This window comes from Hyperolius riggenbachi, chromosome 4 (assembly GCF_040937935.1).
Source record: "Hyperolius riggenbachi isolate aHypRig1 chromosome 4, aHypRig1.pri, whole genome shotgun sequence".
NCBI lineage: Eukaryota > Metazoa > Chordata > Amphibia > Anura > Hyperoliidae > Hyperolius > Hyperolius riggenbachi.
This window is the reverse complement of record NC_090649.1, coordinates 356,709,973-356,736,450: the sequence shown is the minus strand read 5'-3', so window position 1 is coordinate 356,736,450 and position 26,478 is coordinate 356,709,973. Positions and strand designations below refer to the sequence as shown.

General features: G+C 45.6%; 1 protein-coding gene across 8 annotated transcripts in view; it reads right to left on the bottom strand.

Annotated features, from left to right (window-relative positions):
- Positions 1-17,314: 17,314 nt before the first annotated feature.
- FAM120B (family with sequence similarity 120 member B) overlaps positions 17,315-26,478 on the bottom strand; it is a 748,069-nt gene continuing 738,905 nt past the window's right edge. For all 8 annotated transcript variants that reach the window (XM_068231923.1, XM_068231924.1, XM_068231925.1 and 5 more), the window contains one exon: positions 17,315-18,400. In XM_068231923.1, coding sequence (XP_068088024.1) covers positions 18,388-18,400 — 13 coding nt within the window. In that variant the 3' untranslated portion in view covers positions 17,315-18,387. The remainder of the gene's footprint in view (positions 18,401-26,478) is intronic.

The following is a 26,478-nucleotide window of genomic DNA, read 5'->3' as shown; positions in this document are numbered from 1 at the left end:
GACAGGGAGTGATTGATGGGTGATTAGGGGGGTGATTGGGTGAAAACAGGGGTCTGGGGGGTGGGCAGGGGGGGGTCTGATGGGTGCTGTGGGCGATCTGGGGCAGGGGGGGGGGGGAAATCAGAGTGCTTGGTGCAGACTAGGGTGGCTGCAGCCTGCCCTGGCGGTCCCTCGGACACTGGGACCACCAGGGCAGGAGGCAGCCTGTATAATACACTTTGTAAACATTACAAAGTGTATTATACACTTTATATGCGGCGATCGTCGGGTTAACATCCCGCCGGCGCTTCCGTATGGCCGGCGGGATGTTGCGGCGGGTGAGCGGCGCCAGGCGGAGGATCGCATCACTGATGAGGCGATCTCTCCGCCCATGCCCCTACAAGGACCGCCGCCATTTGTCAATACGGCGGTCCTTGCGGGGTCCACTTCCCGGCCGCCATTTGTCAATACGGCGGTCGGGAAGTGGTTAAGTAATAATCTTACAGTTGCTGACAGGAAAGCAATATTTCATAGCTTCACACTATATTTCATGTCACTGGCATGTCACTGCAGCTGTACCTGTACCTTCTCTCCCCTCAGGTTTCATCTTTTCTCCCTTCGTAAGAGCTTGTTCACACTAAGGGCGCTTTCTGGGTTTTTTAAGTGCCGGCGATTTTCAAAATCACCCTAAAAGCACTAGTGCAATGATTCCTTATGAAAGTGTTCATATCAGTGCGTTTTGACTGCTTTCCGCTCAGCAAAGCGCTGCCTGTACCATTTTCAGGGCAATTGGCTATAATGGAAGGTATAGGAAAAGCACAAAACGCTAACAAAATCGCTTTATGCAGCGATTTTGTGTGCGCTTTTTGTTCTGTGACAATTTAAATGTGAAGTGTTTCCGGGTCAGTCTGCACTTCCTGTTTGGACAGAGAGCAAACGGAGAAAAAAACCCAAGATGAGTCACAGGAGCTGGTTTACCACCGCGGAGCTAATCTCCAAGATACAGGACCACCCTGAATTATTTGACAAGAAGCATCCTGACTATAAAGATACCCCCAAGACCAATATGGCGTGGGCTGATATAGCTGCATACTTTTATGAGGACATATGGGAGAATTTTCTGATAGAACCAAAGCAGATAAAAGTAAGTTGACTTTTATGCTGACATTAATCTTATTTTTGCTTGCATAATTGTGTTATTTGTGTAGTTAACGTATGTAATGCTATGATCTTTAATGAAGAAGGCAATACTTTTCTTCTTCTAATATGCATAACTACAAAACTAGGCCTCATACAAACACAGACATGTGTGCCTTCTAACGCGGTGTGTTTTTTGCATCAATGCGAATTTGAATGTTATTTTTTGCAACCAAGCACAAATGTATGGGGTGTTTTTTATGAATAATAGTCCAAAATGAGAAATCTGTGTTTTATTTTAAGGATATTTTTAATCAACAAAAAAATGTGGACACTTCTCCACTCATACAATAACAAGATAATTTTTTTGTCAAAAAAAAAACAAAACACAAGCTAATGCTAATAATGCATTTTAAATAGGTATTGCACTCACTATATGAGGAAATATTGAGCCATCTGCTCTCTAATATTTAGCGCACTGTGGGTTCCTCTTAACAAAGCACCACCAAAGTTTGAAAATGTGGGAGGGATGACATCCTCTTCAACTATGTTTCCTTTCATAGTTCACACACAGTTATGTAGGAGGTAGGTAGCCTTCACAACAGTCACTGCATTTGTTGGCATCATTTTCATGGCAGTGTGGTAAATGCGCCATTTGCTAACTAGGATGCCGAAGGTGCATTCCACCACTTTCCTGGATTTGCTTAGTCGTAAATTAAAATAAATTTTTTCTGCTGACATGGCTCTTTGGGAAAAAGGCCTCATCACATGCTCTGAAAGGGCAAAGGCCTCATCACCAATAAAGGTGCAGGCAGGCGCGGAGCTAGGGGGGGTCGGGGTAGGTCAAGTGCCCCCGGGCGCCGGGTCCCTAAGGGCGCCCAGCTGAGCTTATTTTTTTTTTTTTCCTCTGCGGAGGGGAGCAGTGCAGAGAAGAGAAGAGGGAGAGCTATGCGGACGGTGGAGAAGGGGGCCATCTCCCCCCCTTCTCTCACCTTAGGGCTCTCCCTCCCTCCATCGCTGTCCCCTCCGTTATTGTCCGGGTGCTGGCGCAGCGGGCGGGACTCACCTCCGTCTCGCTCCAGCGCCGGCCGGAAGTTCGGATCCCGCAGCCGCTGCTCTGGTCTGGACTAGACCAGAGTAGCGGCAGATCCATCCGCGCTGCGACGAGACGGAGGTAAGTTCCGCCCGCCGCTGCCAGCACCCGGACATTAATGGAGGGGACAGCGAGGGAGAGAGAGCAGCTCTTCTCTGCGCTGCTCCCCTCCTGCTGGGGAGGCAGGGAGGGGGACACCTGGCTACCTACTCTGGGCATATATACCCCTGGCTACATCTACTGGGCATATATACCCCCTGGCTACATCTACTGGGCATATATACCCCTGGCTACATCTACTGGGCACATATACCCCTGGCTACATCTACTGGGCACATATACCCCTGGCTACATCTACTGGGCACATATACCCCTGGCTACATCTACTGGGCATATATACCCCTGGCTACATCTACTGGGCATATATACCCCTGGCTACATCTACTGGGCATATATACCCCTGGCTACATCTACTGGGCATATATACCCCCTGGCTACATCTACTGGGCATATATACCCCTGGCTACATCTACTGGGCATATATACCCCTGGCTACATCTACTGGGCATATATACCCCTGGCTACATCTACTGGGCATATATACCCCTGGCTACATCTACTGGGCATATATACCCCTGGCTACATCTACTGGGCATATATACCCCTGGCTACATCTACTGGGCATATATACCCCCTGGCTACATCTACTGGGCATATATACCCCTGGCTACATCTACTGGGCATATATACCCCTGGCTACATCTACTGGGCATATATACCCCTGGCTACATCTACTGGGCATATATACCCCCTGGCTACATCTACTGGGCATATATACCCCCTGGCTACATATACTGGGCATATATACCCCTGGCTACATATACTGGGCATATATACCCCCTGGCTACATATACTGGGCATATATACCCCCTGGCTACATCTACTGGGCATATATACCCCTGGCTACATCTACTGGGCATATATACCCCTGGCTACATCTACTGGGCATATATACCCCCTGGCTACATCTACTGGGCATATATACCCCCTGGCTACATATACTGGGCATATATACCCCCTGGCTACATATACTGGGCATATATACCCCCTGGCTACATGGACTGGGCATATATACCCCTGGCTACATATACTGGGCACATATACGCCTGACTATATATACTGGGCACATATTATTCTCCTGGCTACATATACTGGGCATATATACCCCTGGCTACATATACTGGGCACATATACCTCTGGCTACATATACTGGGCACACATATCCCTGCCTACATATACTGGGCACATATACCCCTGGCTACCTGTTCTGTGGACATCTCTACCCCTGGCTACCTGTTCTGGGGACATCTATACCACTGGCCACCTATTCTGGGGACATCTATACCGCTGGCCACCTATTCTGGGGACATCTATACTGCTGGCCACCTATTCTGGGGACAACTATAGACCTGGGGCTACCTATTTTTGGGGAACCACGTCAGATTGAGTGTATTTTGGAGAACTGCTGCCAGGTGAGAGGTGTCTACCATATTAAGGGGGCATTCTACCTATTTATGTGAAATGCTGTCTATTTATGTGACTCATGACTGCTGAATTTGTCTTGTTGGGGGCCTCATGGTTACTGAATTTGTCTTGTTGGGGGCCTCATGATTTGTTGGGGGCCTCAAGATCGCTGAATTTGTCTTGTTGGGGGCCTCATGATTGCTGAATTTGTCTTGTTGGGGGCCTCATGATTGCTAAATTTGTCTTGTTGGGGGCCTCATGATTGCTGAGTTGGTTATGTTGGGGGTCTCATGATTGCTGAATTTGTCTTGATGGGGGGGGCTCATGATTGCTGAATTTGTCTTGGAACATGCTGGAAGGTACATACTGAGGGAGGGTGGGTGAGCGTGAGCCTGCTAACCTCCATATACATTTGGCTCCACCCATAACCACGCCCACATTTATTATGTGACCACGCCCCTTTTTGGCGCGGCGCGCTACGCGCGCCGCAACCTTGACTTTGGGGGGCGCATTAATAGTCTTTGTCCCCGGGCGCTGAAAACCCTAACTACGCCTCTGGGTGCAGGGATAGACAGGTGAATGGGTGTTATGCCAAGGACGTGGTCAAGGGATGTGAAGTTGGCCCAGTTGCAGCTTTATACCAAACCGACTGTGGCGAAAGATTGCAGAGTCACTACTGCTCTCATAGGCACCCACATCAATATAATCACTTTTATATTCTGCATCAACTACAGCCATTAGAACTATCGAGAAGAACCTATGATAGTTAAAGTATTGGCTGCCAGATAATGCTGGCATTACCATCCTGACATGCTTGCCATCAACCACTCCCAGGCAATTTGGGAAATTGTGCTTTTTCCAGAATAACTCTGTTTTTTTCTCATTTTGCATGATCTGGGGGAGGCATTAAGTCCTGTTGCAGCTCCAGCCAGATGTTTCTGCAGGTATCTAAAACCATGTTCTAGACAGTGGACTTCCCCAACCTATATTCAAAATGTAGTGCTGCATACATATGTCCTGTTGCAAGGAATCTACAAATGTAAACACAAAACACCATTTATGTATTGTTCTTTTGCAGTTGATCAGTTGAGAACAAGATGGAAATCTGTTTGTGGCAATTACAAAAGGGAGTTGGAGAAACCAAAAAATGAGCAAAGAAGTGGTGAAGGGGGCCACAAACCATCAAAAATACAAGTTTACACCATTTCTGGACTTCCTCAAGCCACATACGGATACTGGGAAGTAATTATTGACACAGATGAATGAGAAAGCCATGATACTGATTCATAATAAGGCGAGCTTTATTTTTATTATCCTTTCTTAACAGTACTGAAGACAATCTATCTACTGAAGAAACCACAGAAACACAAACTACAGATTACGGACAGTGGATACAAGTGCAACACCTGTACAAGAATATGAGGAGAACATCCCTATGCACTCACCAGAGAGTCCATCCACTCATTTTAGTCCACCATGTTCCTGTAATGTTTCATTTAGGTACAGACAATGTTTTAGTGTTAGAAGAGCAGGTAGAAGAATGTCAAGGGCTGAATATGATCATAAAGTGATAGCTTCCATTGAGAAGGCAGTAACACACATGGAAAAAAGAGATCAAGACAGATCCAAATATAATGACCAGTCTACTCAGTTTCTCCTGAGTTTAGTTTCACCTTTAAAAAAATACCACCAGATATATTGTCAGCCAAACATGCTGTCATTGACGTTATAGAGAAATTTCTCGCACCAGAACCTGCTAAGGAAACACAAGAGCCATACTATTATGGGCAGACTCATATGGGTCAACCATATAGACCCCCAGTACAGCAACCATATTATGGTCAACATATGTATGAGCATTACAATTCTTATCCAAGTATGCAACATTATGCTCAGAGGCCTGCAAACCCCTACTATCCTAACCTACCACAAGTCCACAAGACACCTCTCCTGACACACTAATCTTTGCAAACTTAAGAGGTCAACCTAGTGTACACAACAGACCACAGGAAAATTCACCTGTCAGAGAGACAAACAGCATGTCACAGTTATTGTTTTTGAATGACATTTAATGTGCCCTCCTTCCATAAACAAAATGCTGATGAAGGTTTACTTCAAATGTTTACAGTTCATTTTGTTATGCAAATTAACATTATTTTATATATTTGAGCACACAGTGCTCATACTTTTTATTAATAATTACCTTAATGTAATTAAAAGTCAGTGTGTAGGACATATAGGCAGCCGGAACACTGTCCTTAAAAGTCTGGGCCACAATATCTCCAGGAGATAGTCAAAACTGTGGTGAAAAGTCATTGTGTCACAATTTGTAAACTTGTAAACTTTAAATGTGCAAGCTACACATTTTTCTGTGTCTTCAGTTGACATTTTTTTAATAAAAAAAAATTCAATTTTTTGCTTAAAAAAATTATGGAGTCAGTTACTGACAGATTACTGAAAAGAAAAAAAAAACAAAAAAAAAACAAAAAGATTATTTGCCTTTGTTAACATGTAAGGTTATTGCATTGTTATTGCATGCATTGTTGAAACGGACTGAAAAGGTGAGTTATATATACTTACAACTTTGGGTATAGTGGGCGCAAATTGATTGCCTATTGCTGATAACGACATTGGGGTCAGATATGTTCACATTTGAGTAAATAAACAGATCTCAAGATAAAATGCCTTTGAAGGGCCAATATATAACTTAAACATGGTATTACACAGGCAAATGAAAAAAAAACAGTTAAACTTACTTGGCTATATTCATCCTGGTGTAAGCAAAGAATTTCTCTGGATGAGCACGCAAATTGGTAAATAGACTGGAATTGGCCCTTCCAATCTCGACTCTAATTCATGGGATGCACCCAGTACAGACGAGGCCTGGACCGTCCCCTCATGAAAGCAACAGCAGACAATAGCAACACCAACTCTTCCTCCATTGCTATACTCCTCTCTACAAACCCACAAAGCATTGCAGGTACCACTCCCCTCATATATATCCTGGGCAGTACACTCATTAAAAGATTAATTATACTAATTGCAATTATTTAGGTTATTTAACTTAGGCCAAGAACTAGCTAAAAATGAAAAATGCAAAGAAAAATAAAAAAAGAAATGCTTAGAAAAACAAGAGCCTAATGCTGGGAATACATGGCTCAATTCTGAGCCATTTAGATGGCTCGATAGATAATTTTCGACACGTTCGATCTCCCGCCTGATCGTTTCCCAGTTCGATTCCGCATTGAACACAATGGAAAAACGAGCGGAAGATAAGAGAATCACCTGCGGAGTTGAGTGGGGAATCGATCAAGCGGGAGAATCGAGCGGCATAATCGAACCGTGTATGCCCAGCATAAAAAAAAAAATCATGCACAAAAATGGAAAATGTGAACAAGGCCTAAAAATCACTCTCCTCTCCACTTTACTCTGCTCCTCTGTTCTCCATTTCTGTCCCTTTCTGTCCCCCATTTTTGTCTGCGTTCACCTCCATCTCTGTATCCCTCTCAGGGGCATAACAATAGACCCTGCAAGGGATGTAGCCACAGGGGGATCCAGAATCCACAGGGGGGGGGAAAGTTTATTTTCCCTGTCATGATAGATTGACAACTAAGGGCATGGAGTGAAAAAAAACAACTTTCTGCTCTCTGCATAATTGTTCTAATGACTGCATTCGTTCAGCCACAGATAAGGAATCATACAAAGTTTTGCAGACAAAGATTTGTAGACAGTCCCTATTCAGTGTTCCACAGGGTCTTGTGTACAGCGCTGCTCTACTAGAGATGGCCAGAACTGTTCGCCGGCGAATGGTTCCTGGCAAACTTCCGTGGTTCGCGATCGCGGAGAACCGCAAACTTTTGCGGAAGTTCAATTCGCCCCCATAGTGCATCATTAGGGTCAACCTTGACCCTCTACATCACAGTCAGCAGGCACATTGTAGCCAATCAGGCTACACTCCTTCCTGGAGAGCCTTATAAAAGGCAGGCAGCGTCAGGCATTGGACTCAGTCGTGTGCCTGCAGTAATTAAAGAAGGGAGAGCTGCTGCAGAGAGAGCTATAGGGAAAGCTTAGTTAGGCTCTTGTAGGCTTGTTAGCTTGCTCCTTGCTGATTCTTATTGCTAAAAAAGCACCCCTCAACAGCTCTTTTGAGAGCTAATGTTGTTCTTGTGATCTATTTTTTTTTTTTTTGTGGCCCACTTGCATTATATACAGCCTTGTCAGTCAGTCGCAGCTGGCCTTTGGCACCTTAATTCCTACTGTGTCACTACCTGGCCCAGCACATTAAAGAGGAACTGTAAGCTCAAAATAATTTATTGCCAGCAGGTAGCCTATACCCAATTTATAGATGAAAACCCAGTATTTTCTGCTAGAAATCCAGCATTTTGCTGGAATTACACCTTTAAGTAGGAAGCCACGCCCCCTCATGAGGCTGCTCCGCGGCTGTATATTCATTAAGCTTGTGCGCATTGCCTTCTGGGTAGTGCCATCATAGGTTGCTAAGGGGGAAAAAAAACAGCAGTCCTCACTGTCATCAAGGTGGGACATGTGCACGAGGCAGAAGAAGTTTATCTTGCAGCCTCCGATGGGATGATTGATCATCCCTCTCTGCCCTGTGAAGCTGCCGCTGCCACTATCAGGTCAGCGACATGTGTTTAACTCTCCTCATCCCAGCTGGAATCCCTCTCTCGTCAGCTCTGCCTTTGATCTTCTAACTCTGCCTGCACGTCGGGTGAATGCACATGACATGCAGGCAGAGCTATAAGATCATCGGAGGCTGTAGGAAGAGCTGACGAGAGAGGGATTCCAGCTGGGATGAGGAGAGTTAAACACATGTCGCTGACCTGATAGTGGCAGCGGCAGCTTCACAGGGCAGAGAGGGATGATCAATCATCCCATCGGAGGCTGCAAGATAAACTTCTTCTGCCTCGTGCACATGTCCCACCTTGATGACAGTGAGGACTGCTGTTTTTTTTTCCCCTTAGCAACCCATGATGTCACTACCCAGAAGGCAGTGCGCACAAGCTTAATGAATATACAGCCGCGGAGCAGCCTCATGAGGGGGCGTGGCTTCCTACTTAAAGGTGTAATTCCAGCAAAATGCTGGATTTCTAGCAGAAAATACTGGGTTTTCATCTATAAATTGGGTATAGGCTACCTGCTGGCAATAAATTATTTTGAGCTTACAGTTCCTCTTTAAGTGACTACCTGTGTGTGTGACAGGCAGCTGCACATTTGTAATCCCAATCACTGCACCTGTTCACTGTTCAGTGCACCTGCATAGCACCTGTTCAGGGTACCTGTGTGTGTGTGTGTGTGACAGGCAGCTGCACATTTGTAATACCAGTCCCTGCAACCTGTTCACTGCACCTGTGTAACCACACATTGTTGTACCAGCAGTCACTGCATACCTGTTCACTGCACCTGTGTAACCGTACATTGTATTAGTCAAGTCAGTGCATACCTTTCACTTCAATCCCCCCCCAATATGGACAAAACAAGAGGCAGAGCCATAGGCAGGCCACCTGGCAGGTCTATTCGAGGTCACGCTGTCGTGATTTTGTGCGGCCCTCAACTAAAGTACAGTGTTCAGAAGAAGGCACGTGCCATCAACCCCCAATATTGTCAGGATGTAGTTGACTATTTAACACAGAACACCTCATCTTTCTCAGCTTCCGCACGGAAGCGTGACATATCTTACTCCTCATGCTCTGATTCTGGCACCCCACTTAACACTCAGTCGGCCGCCACCACCAAAGTGCCATCACCCCAGGGCTCAGCGGTGTGGAATTTTTTTTTGTGTGTCTGCCTCAGATGAGAGCAATGCCATCTGTACCCTCTGCCACCGAAAATTGAGCCGTAGAAAGACCAAGACCCACGTAGGGACAACTACCTTACGAAGGCACATGATTACAAAGCACAAACTGCAATGGGATGACCATCTGAGGAAAAGCAGCACACAAAAGCAAAGCCACACACCACAGTGGAAGAGACCAGGCCGCAATTTTTTCTCAAAAAAAGGCGATACCTAAACTGTACCGTGATGTTAAAAGGCAAGTGGTGACATCTCTGGCACACAGCGTTGGGTCAAGGGTCCACCTGACCACGGATGCTTGGTCTGCAAAGCACGCTCAGGCCTGCCCAAAGAATAAGTCAGTCCCCACACACAGCATCTCTGCCTGCACGCCGTGTGACTGCCTGCCCCAAGACTAAGTCGGTCCCCACAATGCATCTCTGCCTGCAGACCGCTTGACTGCCTTCTCCGCCACCAACAACAAGGTCCACCAGAACTGCAGGTAAATTCCTGAATTTTTAAGACCTCTAGCAGCGGCCGCTATAATAATTTTTCTGGTGCGTGTACATGCCTGCCTAATTTTTCTGGCTGCACTGTGGCTGCAACAACAGAACAAAAGGCATGTACATGTGTCAATTCCCCTTCGTGATCGTTACCTTGCCGCGGTGAAAGGGCTTGCGTTTCACAATGAAGCAATGACCGACGGCTATATGAGTGTCTCGGGGGGGGGGGGGGGCAGGGGCGGGTAGGCACACCAAAGATAATAAGGTCGTTGCTTCATTGTGGACAGACCAAATTTGATCAGCTGGGCAATCACTGTTGTTCTGTCATTGAGCTACCTCAGCCTGGCGACCATAATTTTTCTGGCTGCACTGTGGCTGCAACAACAAAACAAAAGGCATGTACATGTGTCAATTCCCCTTCGTGATCGTTACCTTGCCGCGGTGAAGGGGCTTGTGTTTCACAATGAAGCAATGACCGACGGCTATATGAGTGTCTCGGGGGGGGGGGGGGGGGGGGGGGCAGGGGCGGGTAGGCACACCAAAGATAATAAGGTCGTTGCTTCATTGTGGACAGACCAAATTCGATCAGCTGGACAATCACTGTTGTTCTGTCATTGAGCTACCTCAGCCTGGCGACCATATGGGCTTGAAAACCGCTATCGCTTGCACTCTCGCCATGGTGCGCACCAGTCCAGCACGGCCATCACAGCTGTTTGCGGTGCGTTACACAGTGAGTTTGGTGTGTCAGTGTGAAGCAGTACTCTAATTACACTCCCTGATTGATGTATACACATGCAAGATGTTTTAAAGCACTCTAGGCCTCCAATTTAGCATGCAATGTGATTTCTGCCCTTAAAACGCTGCTTTGCGTCAATTCCAAATTTTTCCCCGGGACTTTTGGCATCTATCCCACTCATCCATGCAAAAACTCAGATGTTAGACCCCTTGAAACATCTTTTCCATCACTTTTGTGGCCAGCATAAAGGTTTCTAGCTTTCAAAGTTCGCCTTCCCATTGAAGTCTATTGCAGTTCGCGAAAGTTTGCAAGTTCGCGAACGTTTGTGGAGGTTCGAGAACCCGGTTCGTGAACCTAAAATCGGAGGTTCGGGCCATCTCTATGCTCTACCCCCAGCCTCTCTACCTCTCCCCAAGTGCTGTGTACTGTAGTGATGCTTGAGGAGTCTGGGCACGGAGAGAGACAGCTTTCTGTTTTAATTACTGCATCTGCTCAGCCATTGATAATGAATCATACAAAGTTTTGTAGACAAAGATTTATAGACAGTCTCTATTCAGTGTGCAGCAGGCTTTTGTGTACAACACCCTACCCATCCCCAAGTGCTGTGATCTGTAGTGATGCTGGAGAAGTCTGCAGAGCCAGTTCTTCTCCATCAAATATGGACAGAGTGAGTGTAATAAGTTGAGGCTAGGAGTACATTCATCTGTCAGTTTTCTGTGTGCATTTTTCTGTATGCGTTTTCTGCACACCATGGGCTTGATTCACTAAACCGTGATAACTCTTATTTCGGCCGCGGTAGCGTTTATTGCGCGCGCAATCGCAAATTTCTGAGCGCAATTGCATATCTTTGCACGTGAAACCGCTAGTGCGCCTGTGATATGAATTATCACGGTTTAATGAATCAAGCCCCATGTGTGTCTGTCTGTGTGAAAACATACACATTTCATCACAGAAGCTAATGTATGTAATGCATTCAGTGCTTCACTGGTGTCAGTTTTTCTCTGCATGGAGAAAACACATTCAAGTGTACACTAGCCAATTGAAGAACATTGGTTCTCAGTTTACCTGTGCAGAAAGCGAGGGGGAGAGAGGGGGCCCCATCCAAGGTTTCACAGGGAGGCCCACTGATTTCTAGTTATGCCCCTGTATGCAAGCAACATAACTGCATTAATGCAGCTTGTGTTATATAAATAATGCACACTACTTGTATAACCCATGGTATGCTATTTTTGTAATACATGTTTTACAAGCAACATGCACATTGTATATATAACGCAAATTGCATTATTGTACAATGCATTCTACATTGTTTGCATAAACACCAGTAAAATTGACACGCACTGTGTGCACATATTAATTTTACTGGCTTTTTGTGTATCAGGGCCTGCGTTACCATTTAGATTGTGTTACTCATTTACAACACTTTGGGCTGGTGCACACCACAAGAGCTTTTAAACACTAGAGATTTTAAAAAAGCTTTTGAAAATGCAATGCTATGGGGGATTTTTGCAAAATCACATCACTCTAGTGTGCACACACACATAGGATAATATTAGCAGGAGCTGTTAAAATCACAAAGCGTTCAGAAAAGCCCTTCTGGTGTGCAGCAGCCCTTAGACTAAGCCAGTAATTGGCAGGGGTCATTCAGACTTCCTTCTCACAGTTTGCTAGGAACACTATGGAAAATTTATGTTTAATAGGTACCAAAAAAAGGTATAAAAGGAATATTAGCAAATAACCTTTGAAATGTGCAGAGCTTAAGGCTCGGTCCACACGAGGTGCGGTTGCAAAACCTAATCCGTGGCCCGAGCTCCGGTTTTCAAAAACCGGAACATAAATGGATCAAAAAACGTATCCGTGCTGCCCTTTTGCAGTACATTTCCAGTCCAGTTCCATTTTTAAAAACGTGTCCATGTCTATAGCTGTGGGTGGGGGGGCGCCATGCTAGAGGGGGTAGCAGCCAGGAAGGGGGGCAGCAGGCACACCCCCCTGACCTGGATCCCCCCTTCCATGCTCCCCCTCCAGCTAGTTTTGTTAAAATCAAGCCAGCAGGGAGCCGTAAACTCACTCACTTCCTTCCTCCACCGCTCGCCGCGTGACTTCCTGCAATGCCGCCCACTGAAGTACAGAGGGCGGCATTGCAGGAAGTGACGTGGCAAGTGGTGGAAAGCAAGGAAGTGAGCGAGTTCCCCGCTCACTGCTGGATTTATTTTAACAGCTAGAGGGGGAGCACGGAAGGGGGACCCAGGTGAGGCAGGGTGAGCCGCTGTGCCCGCTGCCCCCCTTTCTGGCTGCTACCCCCTCCAGGCTACCTCGGGACACCTAGAGGAGGAGCAGGCAGTAAGCAATCCGGATCTCCCTCCGTTTTTGTGTGCAAAACAGCCTGTGAAGGGGGAGATGCATTTTTGTATTGCCTTTCACTACCCCTCCGTGTATCCGGGGTCCGTGAAGTCCCATCTGGGGTCCGCGAAGTCACAACAAATCGAGACTCTCTATTCAGTTTTTCAAAACGGATCCCCCGGATCAATTTTGAGAAGTCTGTAAAGACAGCTGCTATTTTTAACATTGGTATCTGTTTCTCCAGTTTTGGTCCAGGCCCAAAAATGGAGCCACGGATACGTTTTTAAACAAGTGTACACCGGCCCTAAGTGAACAGAGTGCTTATTTTGCTTCAAGACTGGAGTTTCACTTTAACCACTTGAGGACCGCAGTGTTAAATCCCCCTAAAGACGAGGCCATTTAAGGCCTCGCTGCAGGGCCGCACAACTCAGCACACAAGTGATCCCCCCCCTTTTCCTCCACCAACAGAGCTCTCTGTTGGTGGGGTCTGATCACTCCCCCAGTGTTTAATTTTTATTTTTTTTAATATTTGTTATTTTTTTAAATTAAATTTCCCTATTCATTTTTTCCCCCTAACTCCCTCCCCTCCCCCCAGCCAGCCAATGACGGCGATCGGCTGTCATAGGCTAGGCTTCAGCCTATGGGAGCCGATCGCTCTCCTGTGTCCCAGGGGAACAGCCTTGTCACACGGCTGTCCCCAGTACAGTGCTGTCTTAGATTGCAACGCTGTACTATGCTAATAGATGGCGATCGCTGCTGGAAGACTGAAGGCGGAGCTCCGCTTACCAAGCGGAGATGAGCGTGCATCGGCGTGCGCAATCTCCTGCAAAATCCAGCCCAAGGACTTGACGCCATTTGGAGTTATGTGGTCCTGGGGCTGCCACCATGGTCACGCCCATTGGCGTGACACGGTCGTTATGTTGTTAAAGAGGAACTCCAGTGAAAATAACATGATTAACAAAAGTTCTTGATTTTTACAATAATGTATAAATGATTTAGTCATTGTTAGCCCATTTTTCCTCTCCCTGATTTACATTCTGACATTTATCCAATGCTGTCATTTTTACTGCTGGCTGGTGATGTCATTGGAAGTAGCTGCTGCTTGCTTTTTTGGCAGTTGGAAACAGCTGTTATTCCCACAATGCAACAAGGCTCCCACAGTGTGATGTCAGGACCATAGTCCTGACATGACACTGTTGGAGGGGTTTCAACACAATATCAGCCATACAGAGCCCCTGATGATCAATTTGAGAAAAGGAAAAGATTTTTCATGGGAAAGGGAGTATCAGCTACTGATTGGTATGACGTTCAATCCTTGGTCATGGTTTCCCTTTAAGCTCAGTGGGTACATACAGCATATGCAATTATGTAACTAAATCTAAGCCCCAAAATATGAACATATATATATATGCAGTGGACATACACAATGCAAAGAAAATGGCGCCAAACATGAAAACCCATATCTACCCAAAATATTTTATTCCATCCTGGATCAAGTGCAGACGGAATATAACATCTGGCAGATTGTTACATTTGTCTGTGTTCCTGCTGGTAACAATTCTTGAATTTCAACCCATAGTGTCACAAGGAAGAGAATGAATGAATAAGAGAAAAATACTTACACAGATAAGGGTAGTTATGCTCATCCTGTTGGGACTTAAATGAGGGATATGGTCAGTCTAGGTAAATGCAGACATTGTGGGTGGGTAGTGTAATGGTTAAGGGCTTTGCCTCTGACATAGAAGACCTGGGTTCGAACTCGGCTCCTCCTCAGTAAGGAGTTCTTGGGTGAGACTCAACACTGCTACTGCCCACTGAGTGCGATCTAGTGGCTGCCTCGCAAGCGCTTTGGGTCAGACAGGAGAAAAGCGTTATACAAGTACTGGAATTATTATTATTACTGTCCTCCACACTCAAAACACATGCTCACAACAAGCTGGAACACTTGAAATAATAAAAGCAAATAGGTTGTGAAAATGGAGGATCTTTGGTTCCAAAATGGAATGCAGTATAATTTGTTCTTGGCCATTTCACAACAATGAGGTTCCCTCATTAACACTGATCCCTACATGATTTTCTGTATACAGAATTTTCTTGAAAAGGGGTTAACATACAATCTGAAACAAATGTTTTCTGTCCCAGCTATATTTCTGTCTTAAAGAAAACCTGAACTGAAAATTAAAAGTCAAAATAAGCATACACAAGTCATACTTACCTCCCGTGTAGTCTACTCCTCAATCTCTTTCTTCTCTCCCGCGTCCTGTATGTCCACTGTGATCAAGGGAATTCTCCATCCTCCATTTGAAAATGGCCATTACCCCATAACAGCTTTCTGGTCAGCACACTGTTAAACTGTAACATCGTCCACTTGAGCCATATCAAAACATGGACTTTACCGGGCATATCAGTTGTCCACTCAGCTATAACTGACAGCAACTGATATATAACTGACAGCAACTGATATATTTCAGTTCTGACAAAATGTTGTCAGAACTGGAAGGGATCATTGTCAGAAGAAAATGGTGAGCTTCTGAGATGGACTGATGGCGAGGTAACTATTTAATGTTCATTTGAAGTTACCTCGTGTTTATTTTAAATAATTTTACTCAGTACAGGTTCTCTTTAAGATTGATCAGATCCTTTGAGGATCATGGCATGGTTTATTAGATATGGCATTACAGATCAATAAAAGTACTGATTGCGGGAAAAAAAAAAAAAGGTTGCTGTAGGCTTACCTCTTTATTGTATTTGGGGATTAAGTTATGGGTGGTGATTATGGTGTTTCCACTAGCTCACTGTATTCCCTACTCTAAGCCTATCAGCATGTTTAAAAACCTGGGTTTCAAAGTAAGGTAATTCTCATTTTCACCTTTTAAACAAAGGAACACATGCATGCACCTGAATTAAGTCTCTTTCTGTAGGAAGTGACAAATTGTACCAAAACGAAAAGGAAAAGAAAGTAAATGGGCTATTCTGGCATAGGGGCAAGAAAGCTAAAGCCTACAAGACCCCAGTGTCTGCTGAGACATATACACCATGATCGCTTTGCTACCAAAACAGCTGCTCCTGTTTTACTGCCTGAGGAAGTGGGCTGTGCCCCACAAAACACATTGCATATTTTGGAGTATGCTATTAAATAATTTTTGATGCTAATCTCATGTTGACTCTTCTGTGGGGAGGTAAGTACAATTTCCCCTATTTTTATTCATTTTAACATTGTTTTATCCTGATTGGGGCCTCGGTTTCATCTTCTATCTAAAGAGAGCAACATCTTAACATCCCTGATGGGACGGGTTTAAGTTCCCCTAATGCCTAAAAAGTGGTTGACAATTGGTAACCCAACTATACATTATTTTTCTTCCATTTGGATAAAATTACTACACTTGTTTATATTAAAAAAAAAAAAATCAAACAAACAAGAAGAGAGGAATACTCATGGTCATCCTGCTGAGACTTAAAGGATACCTTAGGCCTTATTCAATTCTAAAAAATTATGCCCTCTGTGTGTTTTTTTTGGCAAGGTGCGCATAGTCTTACTGCACCTCCCATGGCCCGGCGTCTGCCTCCGTTCACCCGCATTGCCTCCCGTTATCCCCTTCCTGGATAGAGTGGTCGGCGACCTTTGCCATCGGAATTACTGTGCTGCACATGAGCATGGTGTCTTCTTGGGGCAGCTTGTGACTGCGCACACCTGCACAATGACTTATCTGGTACGCACAAACCGCCCCAAGGGACACCATGCACAGCACAGGATTTCCGGGGCAAAGGTCGCTAACCACTCCGAGCAGAAAGAGGACAACGGGAGGCAATGCGGGCAAATGGAGGAAGACGCTGGGCCATGGAAGGGTGCGGTAAGCCTATGCGCAACTCCCCCCACACACACAGGGCATCATTTTTAGATTTTAATAAGGACTAAGGCATCCTTCAAAGGAAAATCAGGTGCTGGGGCATGTGGTCAGTTTACATGCAGACAATCATTAACCCTCTGTACGTAAAACATGCTCACAATAAGTGGGAACACTGACAGTAAAAAAGCTAAACTAGACAAACTAGGTTTCATTGCTGTATCCATCACTTTTGTTTGTATAGATATTGTCACATACTGTATGATGAAGAAATTAAGAAAATACTCTCCCATGGGGATGCTGATTGCAATAAAAACTTTAAAGAGTTTGTATTCCTCTTCCACACGAACAAATTGAAAATTAAACTTTTTGGTTGGAAATAGGCTTTAATAGAGAAACATTCAGTTATACCTTAAAAGATAGAGTATAAACACAAACTTTAAGGAAGTCTGAAGCGAATCTAAAAAACCCCAAAAAACAGATATTTACATAAGGACAGGGAAGGCTCTGGGTCCTATAGAGGCCTTCCCGTTCCTCTACTGGTGCCTGCGATCCACCATTGGCTCCCCCGATTGCAGTCTCCGACCAATGGGGCGGAAACTACTCTCTTTCGCTGCGGGAGGCTCCGGAAGTCTTTGGGAGCCTGAGTGCTCCCGACAAGGGCTGCTCGTACTGCACATGTGTGAGCACGCCATCTCGCACACTAATGCATGTGCAGTACATAGCGACCAGTTTTTGGGAGCACTCAGGCTCCCAGAGACTTACTAAGCCTCCTGCGGCTGGAGATTTGAACAGAGGAGCCTGCGGTGGAATGAGGGGACCAGGAGAGGAACAGTAAGGCTCTACAGGACCCAGAGCCTTTCCGTTCCTTAGGGGAGTATCTGTTTTGGGGTTTTTTTTTTTTAGGTTAGCTTCAGACTCACTTTAAAAGGGAATTTGGTAACTATCCTACCACAGCAAAATTGCTTATATTTATGAATACGTTGATATTGACATTATAGCAGCTAATCATATTAACATCCATTAGTATTGGTGAAATGGGTATGTTTTTAAAGGAAACACTACCAAACACATCACAATGCAACATTTTTTACATTTTATAAAGAACACTTTAGAATACCTATTAACACTGCTCTGCATTGCTTCCTCACTGATACTGCCAGAGGATACTGTTTACCTATGTGGCACCCAATGCTTTTCAAATAATTCCAGCAGCATTTTAATGTACATGAAGGATGGGCACCATTCACTTATAGGGATTGTGAAAACACCACCATGCTGCAGAGAGCATAGATGCCAAGTATTGTTTACTGCACGGCACCACTGCATGTGTAAACTGTGCCTTTGGAGAGTAAGCCAACTGCAAGTGCAGAAAGCAGTAGTTAGACATTTTAAGTCCTTTAAATTTTCTCAGTTCTGAGCTTCTTCTTTAGCTTGGTTCACTGGTGCCATCTATGTAAAGAAGGAAAAAAAATAAAAATTATTATCATGACTACATTTTACACATAGATTGGACACATTTACAAAACATTGCTTTTAAAATCATATCTCAGGAATTCTTGTACACAAAAATACAGCTGAAATGATTCTAACATGCTGCATGTACTTTTGAGGAGGAAGAAATACAGTCTGAAATGAAGGCGTACCAAATAATATTTTTTTTCAGCCATATTTACTCAATGCAACTTATAACAGCCAAGTAAAAGAATTAATACAAATAAAGGACAGGAAAAAAAAAAGAGCAAACCAAGTCAGATGAGGAGAGGGTCTCTCCCCCTCCCCCTATGTCAGCACTTGTTAAACAAGGGGGGAGCACTCTGTGGTTACCTATAATGGGAGGCACTCCCTGCTTGCCTATACTTGGGGGGACCTCATTGATTAACTATAAGGATAGAGGTGCACATTCTCTGGCTACCCATACTTAAGGAGGGGGTGGACCACTCTCTGGCTATCTGCACTTGGTGAAGGGGGCCTCACTAGATACCTATAATGGGGGGGAGGGCACTCTGTTGCTACCTACAATGGGGGCACTTCTCTGCTTGCCTATACTTGGGAGACCTCATTAGTTATCTATAAGGGGGGACGCTCTCAAGGCTACCCATAACAGCTGCCTAAACTGGGGGGTACTCTATGGCTACGTACAGTGGTAGTGGTGGTGGAGGGGGGGGGTGTCACTCTGGCTACCTAAACTATGTGTGTGGGAGGGGGACTCTCTGGCTGCCTAAATGTATTGCTCTGATTCTGCTCTGTTGTGCGCCACTCACTGTCTCTTCACCCTGCCTGCATAGTGACAGATGCGTGGAGGTCACATCTGTACAGCATCTGGTATATGCTGTTACACAAGAGATCAAGTCCTGATCCTTGCTAAGCAACAGCAATAACTCGGTGCACAAAACTTAAAGAGAAACTCCGACCAAGAATTGAACTTTATCCCAATCAGTAGCTGATACCCCCTTTTACATGAGAAATCTATTCCTTTTCACAAACAGACCATCGGGGGTGCTGAATGGCTGATATTGTGATGAAACCCCTCCCACAAGAAAAGTACATACTCTTGGCTGTTTCCTGTCTGTGAACCTTGCTGCATTATGGGAAATAGCTGTTTACAGCTGTTTCCAACTGCCGAAAAACATGCAGCAGCTACGTCACTTGCCAACAGTAAAATGTCACCATGCAATAAATTTCAAAATGTAAATCAGGGATTTAAAAGATTTTACAATGGGCAAACACTGAATAAATCATTTATACATAATTATTGTAAAAATGAATCACTTTTTTTTATTACATTATTTTCACTGGAGTTCCTCTTTAAGGTCTTGAGTGACCAATGTTTTACTAAGTAGCTTATGGAAATCTAGATCTTGGGAAAGCAACAAGCGCAGTACATTTTAGACTTATTTATTTATTGTATTTATAAAGCGCCAACATATTACGCAGCGCTGAACATTAATTTAGGTTACAGACAATATTTAGGGGTGACATACAGCAATATGACAATACAGGAATACAAGAAACCCAGATCACACAGCACAGTATGAGCATAAGGTAATGCTTAGTCGGTCACTGGATGGAGCATGGAGATTAGGCAAGTTAGGTTACCTCAAGTGCATAGCATGGGTTCACAGTAATGGGGGTGCATGATCAGGTAGGACACAAAAGGAGGAGGACCCTGCCCAAAGGCTTACAATCTAGAAGGAGAGGTAGAGACATGAAAGGTAGGGACCAGAGTTCCGTTGTGGGTTTAGAGCAATTGTGAGGGATGGTAGGCCAGAGTGAAAAGGTGAGTTTTGAGGGCCTTCTTGAAGATGTTGAAGGAGGGGGCTGCCCTAATGTGTGGAGGTAGAGAGTTCCAAAGTGTTGGAGCAGCTCTTGAGAAGTCCTGGAGGCGTGCATGGGACTGTGTGATGCGGGGGGCGGTCAGGCGAAGTTCATTGGAGGAACGGAGTGAGCGGCTAGGTGTGTACCTCTGAGTAATATCAGAAATGTAGGTTAGACAGGTTTTGTGGACAGATTTGTAGGTCAGACACAATATCTTGAATCTGGTTCTGGACTGGATAGGAAGCCAGTGGAGGGATTCACAGAGGGGAGCTGCCCTGGTGGAGCAATGGGAGGAGTGGATAATTCTGGCTGCCGCATTCATGATTAACTGCAGTGGGGATATTCGGGTCATAGGGAGAGCAGACAGAAGGGCATTACAGTAGTCGAGGCGGGAAATTATGAGGGCATGGATGAGGAGTTTGGTGATGGCAGAGGTCAGGAAAGGGCGAATCTTACAGTTGTTACGAAGGTGGAAGTTGCAGGACTTTGTGAGGTTTTGGATGTGGGGAGTGAAGGAGAGTTCGGAGTCCAGGGTGACACCCAGACATCGTGCTTGAGAGGTAGGGCGAATGGTAGTGTGGTTAACAGTGACATGCACATCTGGGAGGTTCAGGGATGGCCGGGGTGCGCTAGATCATAAATTCTGTTTTGCCTAGATTTAGTTTCAGAAACCTAGTGGACATCCAGGAGAGATGGCTGATAAGCAGGAGTAGACCTTGTCCATGGTAGTGGTCGAGATGTCAGGGGTGTGGAGGTAGATTTGGGTGTCATCTGCATACAGATGATAGTTAAAACCCATGGAGGAGATAACCTTGCCAATGGAGGATGTGTATAGGGAGAACAGTAGGGGGCCAAGGACCGAGCCTTGGGGGACTCCCAACGAGAGGTGGTTTGGGGTGGACAAGGACTCATTGAAGGAGGTTGTGAAGGAGCGGTTGGAGAGGTAGGATGAAAGCCAGGTCAGGGTGAGATCGTGAATGCCCATGGACTGGAGGAGTAGGGGACGATCTACTGTGTCAAAAGCTGCTGAAAGGTCAAGGAGGAGGAGAATGGAGCATTTACCTTCAGCTTTAGCTAAGGCAAGGTCATTGACCACTTTGGTGAGAGCTGTTTCAGTTGAGTGGGCAGGCCGAAATCCAGATTGCAGTGGGTCTAGCAGTGACTTGGCATTGAGGTACTGGGTCAGGCGTTTGTGAACCAGACGCTCAAGGAGTTTTGAGGCAAAGGGGAGGAGGGAGATAGAGCGGTAGTTGGAGGGTAGCGAGGGGTCGAGGGAGGGTTTCTTGAGCAGGGGCAATACTGTGGCCTGCTTGAATTATGAGAGGAAAGTGCCTGTGGATAGGGAGATGTTAAACAGGGTAGTGAGGACTGGGGTCAAATCCGTTAAGTGAGGCTGAAGTAAATCAGAAGGGATGGGGTCAAGGGGGGAGGTAGTGGTATGGAAAGTTTGCAGTAGGTGGTTGACTTCCTTAGTGGTAGTAGGAGTGAAGGAGGTGAAGGGAGGACAGGGTGGAGGAGGAGTTGGTTGGGAGGGGGAGGGAGGTGAAGATTGAAGATTGGATATTTCCTGACAGATGTAGACTATTTTGTTGGTGAAGTGGGTGGCTAAATCTGTGGCAGAGAGGGAGGAAACAAAGGGTGGGGGGTGGGTTTAAGCAGGGAGCTGAAAGTGGCAAAAAGACGCCGGGGATTGGAAGATTGTGCTCTGATGAGCTTGGTAAAGTATTCCTGCTTCGCATCAGCAAGGGCAGTGTGGAACTGCAGCAGGTTAGTCTTGTACTGTAGGAAATCCTGTTTAAGTCGAGTTTTCCTCCATCTCCGTTCAGTGGTACGCGTTTCCCTCTGGAGGTTGCGAGTATGGGTAGTGCTCCAGGGCTGGGGGTTAGGGGGGCGGTTGCGGCTAAATATTGGTGGAGCAGCTTTCTTTAGGGCTGATGAGAGAGTTTGGCGATACTGAGCTGCAGCAAGATTAGGACAGGTTAAGGTGGGGAGAGTGGAGGAGAGGGCATGGAGGGGGTCAGCAAAGACGCTAGAGTTGAGCTTGCGTAGGTCACGCTGCCATTGACCAGGTGGGTGGGCGGGTAGGTTGGAGGTGCCTTCCGTGAGAAGGTTGAAGGTGAGAAGGTGATGGTCTGAGGGTGGAAATGGTGCGATGTCAAGGTCTGCAATGGTGGTGGATTTAGTGAATATAAGGTCGAGAGTGTGACCTGCAGTGTGAGTGGGGGTGTTGGTGTGTTGTACTAGGCCAAGTGAGTTGGCTATGGTGAGTAGCCGGGTCGCGACAGAGTTGCAGAGTTCATCGATGGAAATATTGAAATCCCCGAGGATGATGGTGGGGAGGTCAGAGGAGAGGATGTGTGGGAGCCAGGAGGCAAGGTTGTCGAGAAATTGTGGTGTGGAGCCCGGAGGGCGGTATAAGACAGCAACAATGGCTGGGAGGGGATTGTAGAAGTGGATAGTGTGGGCCTCAAATGATGTGAATTTAACTTCAGAAGAAGTTAGGGTGACATTGAGAGCTTCTGATTTGGAAAAATTAATTTTAAAATTAGAAAGTCTGCCAAACTCCTTAAACGTATCTAGTAAGTTGGGAAGAGTTACAGTTGGGGACCCAAGGACGAATAGTAAATCATCTGCGAAAGCAGAGACTTGGAATTCCTTATTGACAATTAAAATTCCTTTAATAGAGGCGTCAGCCCTAATCAAATTGAGAAAGGGCTCCAGTGTAAGAATGAAAAGCAGGGGGGAGAGGGGACACCTCATACCGTTTGAAATGTCTAAGGAATGGGACAAAAGACCATTCACTTTAACTTTGGCTGAGGGGTTATTATATAGAATTTGGATCCATGCTAGTAATTTTGGGGGGATCCCCAGGCCTCAAAGAACCATAAACATATAGTCCCAGGAGATGTGATCAAAAGTTTTTTCTGCGTCAGTGGAAAGCATTATTCCCGGCATCGAGTGTTTTTGCATGTAAGAAATGATGCCTACTGCCTTCACAGTGTTCTCTTGTCCCTCTCTCCCGGGCACGAATCCCGATTGGTCAGGTGCCACAATATCTGAAATAAAAGGCGCGAGCCTGTTAGCTATAATTTCAGCATCTATATTGAGCAAAGATATAGGCCTATAGCTGGCACATAGATTTGGATCTTTACCCTCTTTTGGGATTACTGCAATATGCGCCTCCAGGAACTGTTTGGAGGGGCAGAGCCCGGGAGAGAGGGGGTTGAACGCACCTACAAAGGGGTCGGCTAATAAATCTTTGAACATCTTATAATACTGGGTAATGAATCCATCGGGCCCCGGGGCTTTCCCCGGTTTCATGCCTTTAAGTGCTGCCAGGAATTCCAAGACCGTGATAAGGGCATTCAGATCAGCCGCCTCTTCCTCCGAAAATTTTTGGAGGCCATAGTTCGTTACAAAGTCTTCCAACAGGTTTTTCCTGGACGGAAGAGAATTGTTTGAGCTTGCAGCATGATTGAAATTGTACAGGGATGCATAGTACAACCTGAATTCCTCTGCTATGTCTTCAGAAGAGAAGCGACTGGTCTGATTGGATGAAGTGATAGATTTAATGCTACATGTTAGTGCCTGTTTGTGTAAAACTCTCGCCAGATATTTACCACATTTAGAACTAGCATTTATTAGATCATGCAGGGTTTGCGCAGCTAAGGATTGTTTGTGTGCAGATTCCAATGCTCGTATTTTAGATATCAGGCAGTCAATGTTTCCTTGATGTTTCTTTTTTATCTTAGCCCCCAGACCAATCAGGTAACCCCTCATTACTGGCTTGTGAGCTTCCCAGGTGACAGGGGGTTTGTTTATAGTGAAATACGAGTCAATTCTTTGTCTTAGTTTCTCTTGGTGTCTTTTATCACCAGGTAAATATGGGTTCAGACTCCAACATCACGTCTTTTGGATTCTCTCGGGGAACTGCAAGACAATAGGTATAGGAGCATGGTCTGATAGAGTCTGAACCCCTATATCTGCTGAACGAATTAGAGGCAAGTCCCTTTGTTGGATAAAGAAATAGTCAATGTGAGTGTATTTGTTGTGGACTGCAGAAAAAAAAAGAGTAGTCTCTGGTGGTTGAATGCAGAGTTCTCCAAGAATCGAGCAGTGACAGGCTATCTAAGCGCTGCTTCACAAATTTAAGGGCTCTATAGGGCAGTGAGGAAGTTCCATTTGATGTGTCTGCCAGTGGTTTAAAGGTAGGTTTAGGTCTCCACCCAGAATTACTATACCTGATTGAAAGTCGCCTAATTTAGTTAACACTGAGGCTATAAAGGAGGGTTGTTTAGAATTTGGTAGTGTTGGGCGAACATCTAGATGTTCGGGCCGAACAGGCCAAACATGGCCGCGATGTTCGGGTGTTCGAGCCGAACTCCGAACATAATGGAAGTCAATGGGGACCCGAACTTTCGTGCTTTGTAAAGCCTCCTTACACGCTACATACCCCAAATTTACAGGGTATGTGCACCTTGGGAGTGGGTACAAGAGGAAAAACAAATTTAGCAAAAAGAGCTTATAGTTTTTGAGAAAATCGATTTTAAAGTTTCAAAGGGAAAACTGTCTTTTAAATGCGGGAAATGTCTGTTTTCTTTGCACAGGTAACATGCTTTTTGTCGGCATGCAGTCATAAATGTAATACAGATAAGAGGTTCCAGGAAAAGGGACCGGTAACGCTAACCCAGCAGCAGCACACGTGATGGAACAGGAGGAGGGTGGTGCAGGAGGAGAAGGCCACGCTTTGAGACACAACAACCCAGGCCTTGCATGAGGACAAGAAGCGTGCGGATAGCAATTTGCATTTTGTCGCCATGCAGTCATAAATGTAATACAGATGAGAGGTTCAATAAACAGGGACCGGAAACGCTAACCCATCACAGATGTTCATTGTTCATGTTACTTGGTTGGGGTCCCGGGAGTGTTGCGTAGTCGTTTCCAATCCAGGATTGATTCATTTTAATTTGAGTCAGACGGTCTGCATTTTCTGTGGAGAGGCGGATACGCCAATCTGTGACGATGCCTCCGGCAGCACTGAAACAGCGTTCCGACATAACGCTGGCTGCCGGGCAAGCCAGCACCTCTATTGCGTACATTGCCAGATCGTGCCAGGTGTCTAGCTTCGATACCCAATAGTTAAAGGGTGCAGATGGATTGTTCAACACAGCTATGCCATCTGACATGTAGTCCTTGACCATCTTCTCCAGGCGATCGGTGTTGGAGGTGGATCTGCACGCTTGCTGTTCTGTGTGCTGCTGCATGGGTGTCAGAAAATTTTCCCACTCCAAGGACACTGCCGATACCATTCCCTTTTGGGCACTAGCTGCGGCTTGTGTTGTTTGCTGCCCTCCTGGTCGTCCTGGGTTTGCGGAAGTCAGTCTGTCGGCGTACAACTGGCTAGAGGAGGGGGAGGATGTCAATCTCCTCTCTAAAGTCTCCACAAGGGCCTGCTGGTATTCTTCCATTTTGACCTGTCTGACTCTTTCTTCAAGCAGTTTTGGAACATTGTGTTTGTACCGTGGATCCAGAAGGGTATAAACCCAGTAATTGGTGTTGTCCAGAATGCGCACAATGCGTGGGTCGCGTTCAATGCAGTCCTAGGCCGAAGAGGTCATAGCCTAGGGTCACAAAAAACTGTTTATTTGGGCAATTTCAATGGTGGCGAGTCTGACGTACATAAATCGCAGCAATGTCCGTTAGCAACGTCTGAATCTCACGAAATGTCTCATGCAGGTAGAAGACATACTGTTAGACTTGGGCTCCAAAGATGGGTTCCCTACATCTCTGCAAACCAGAGTTACAGGGCTCCAAATTTGGTAAAATCCCCCATAGGCTTTCATTGGGCCTCCTATTTACAGTTCCAAAATCTCACATCTTTTCAAAGGGCAATTGCTCAGCAGTGGCAAATTTTCTAGCATTGTAGGAACTGTTAGGGGGATTATAACTGGTGAGTTTCGGACCCCTAGGCCGAAGAGGTCATAGCCTAGGGTCACAAAAACCTGTTTATTTGGGCTATTTCAATGGTAGTGATGCTGACGTACATAAATCTCAGCCATGGCCGTTAGCAACAGCTGAATTTCACGAAATGTCTCATGCAGGTAGAAGACATATTGTTAGACTTGGATTCCAAAGATGGGGTCCCTACATCTCTGGAAACCAGAGTTACAGGGGTCCACAATTGGAAAAATCCCCCATAGGCTTTCATTGCC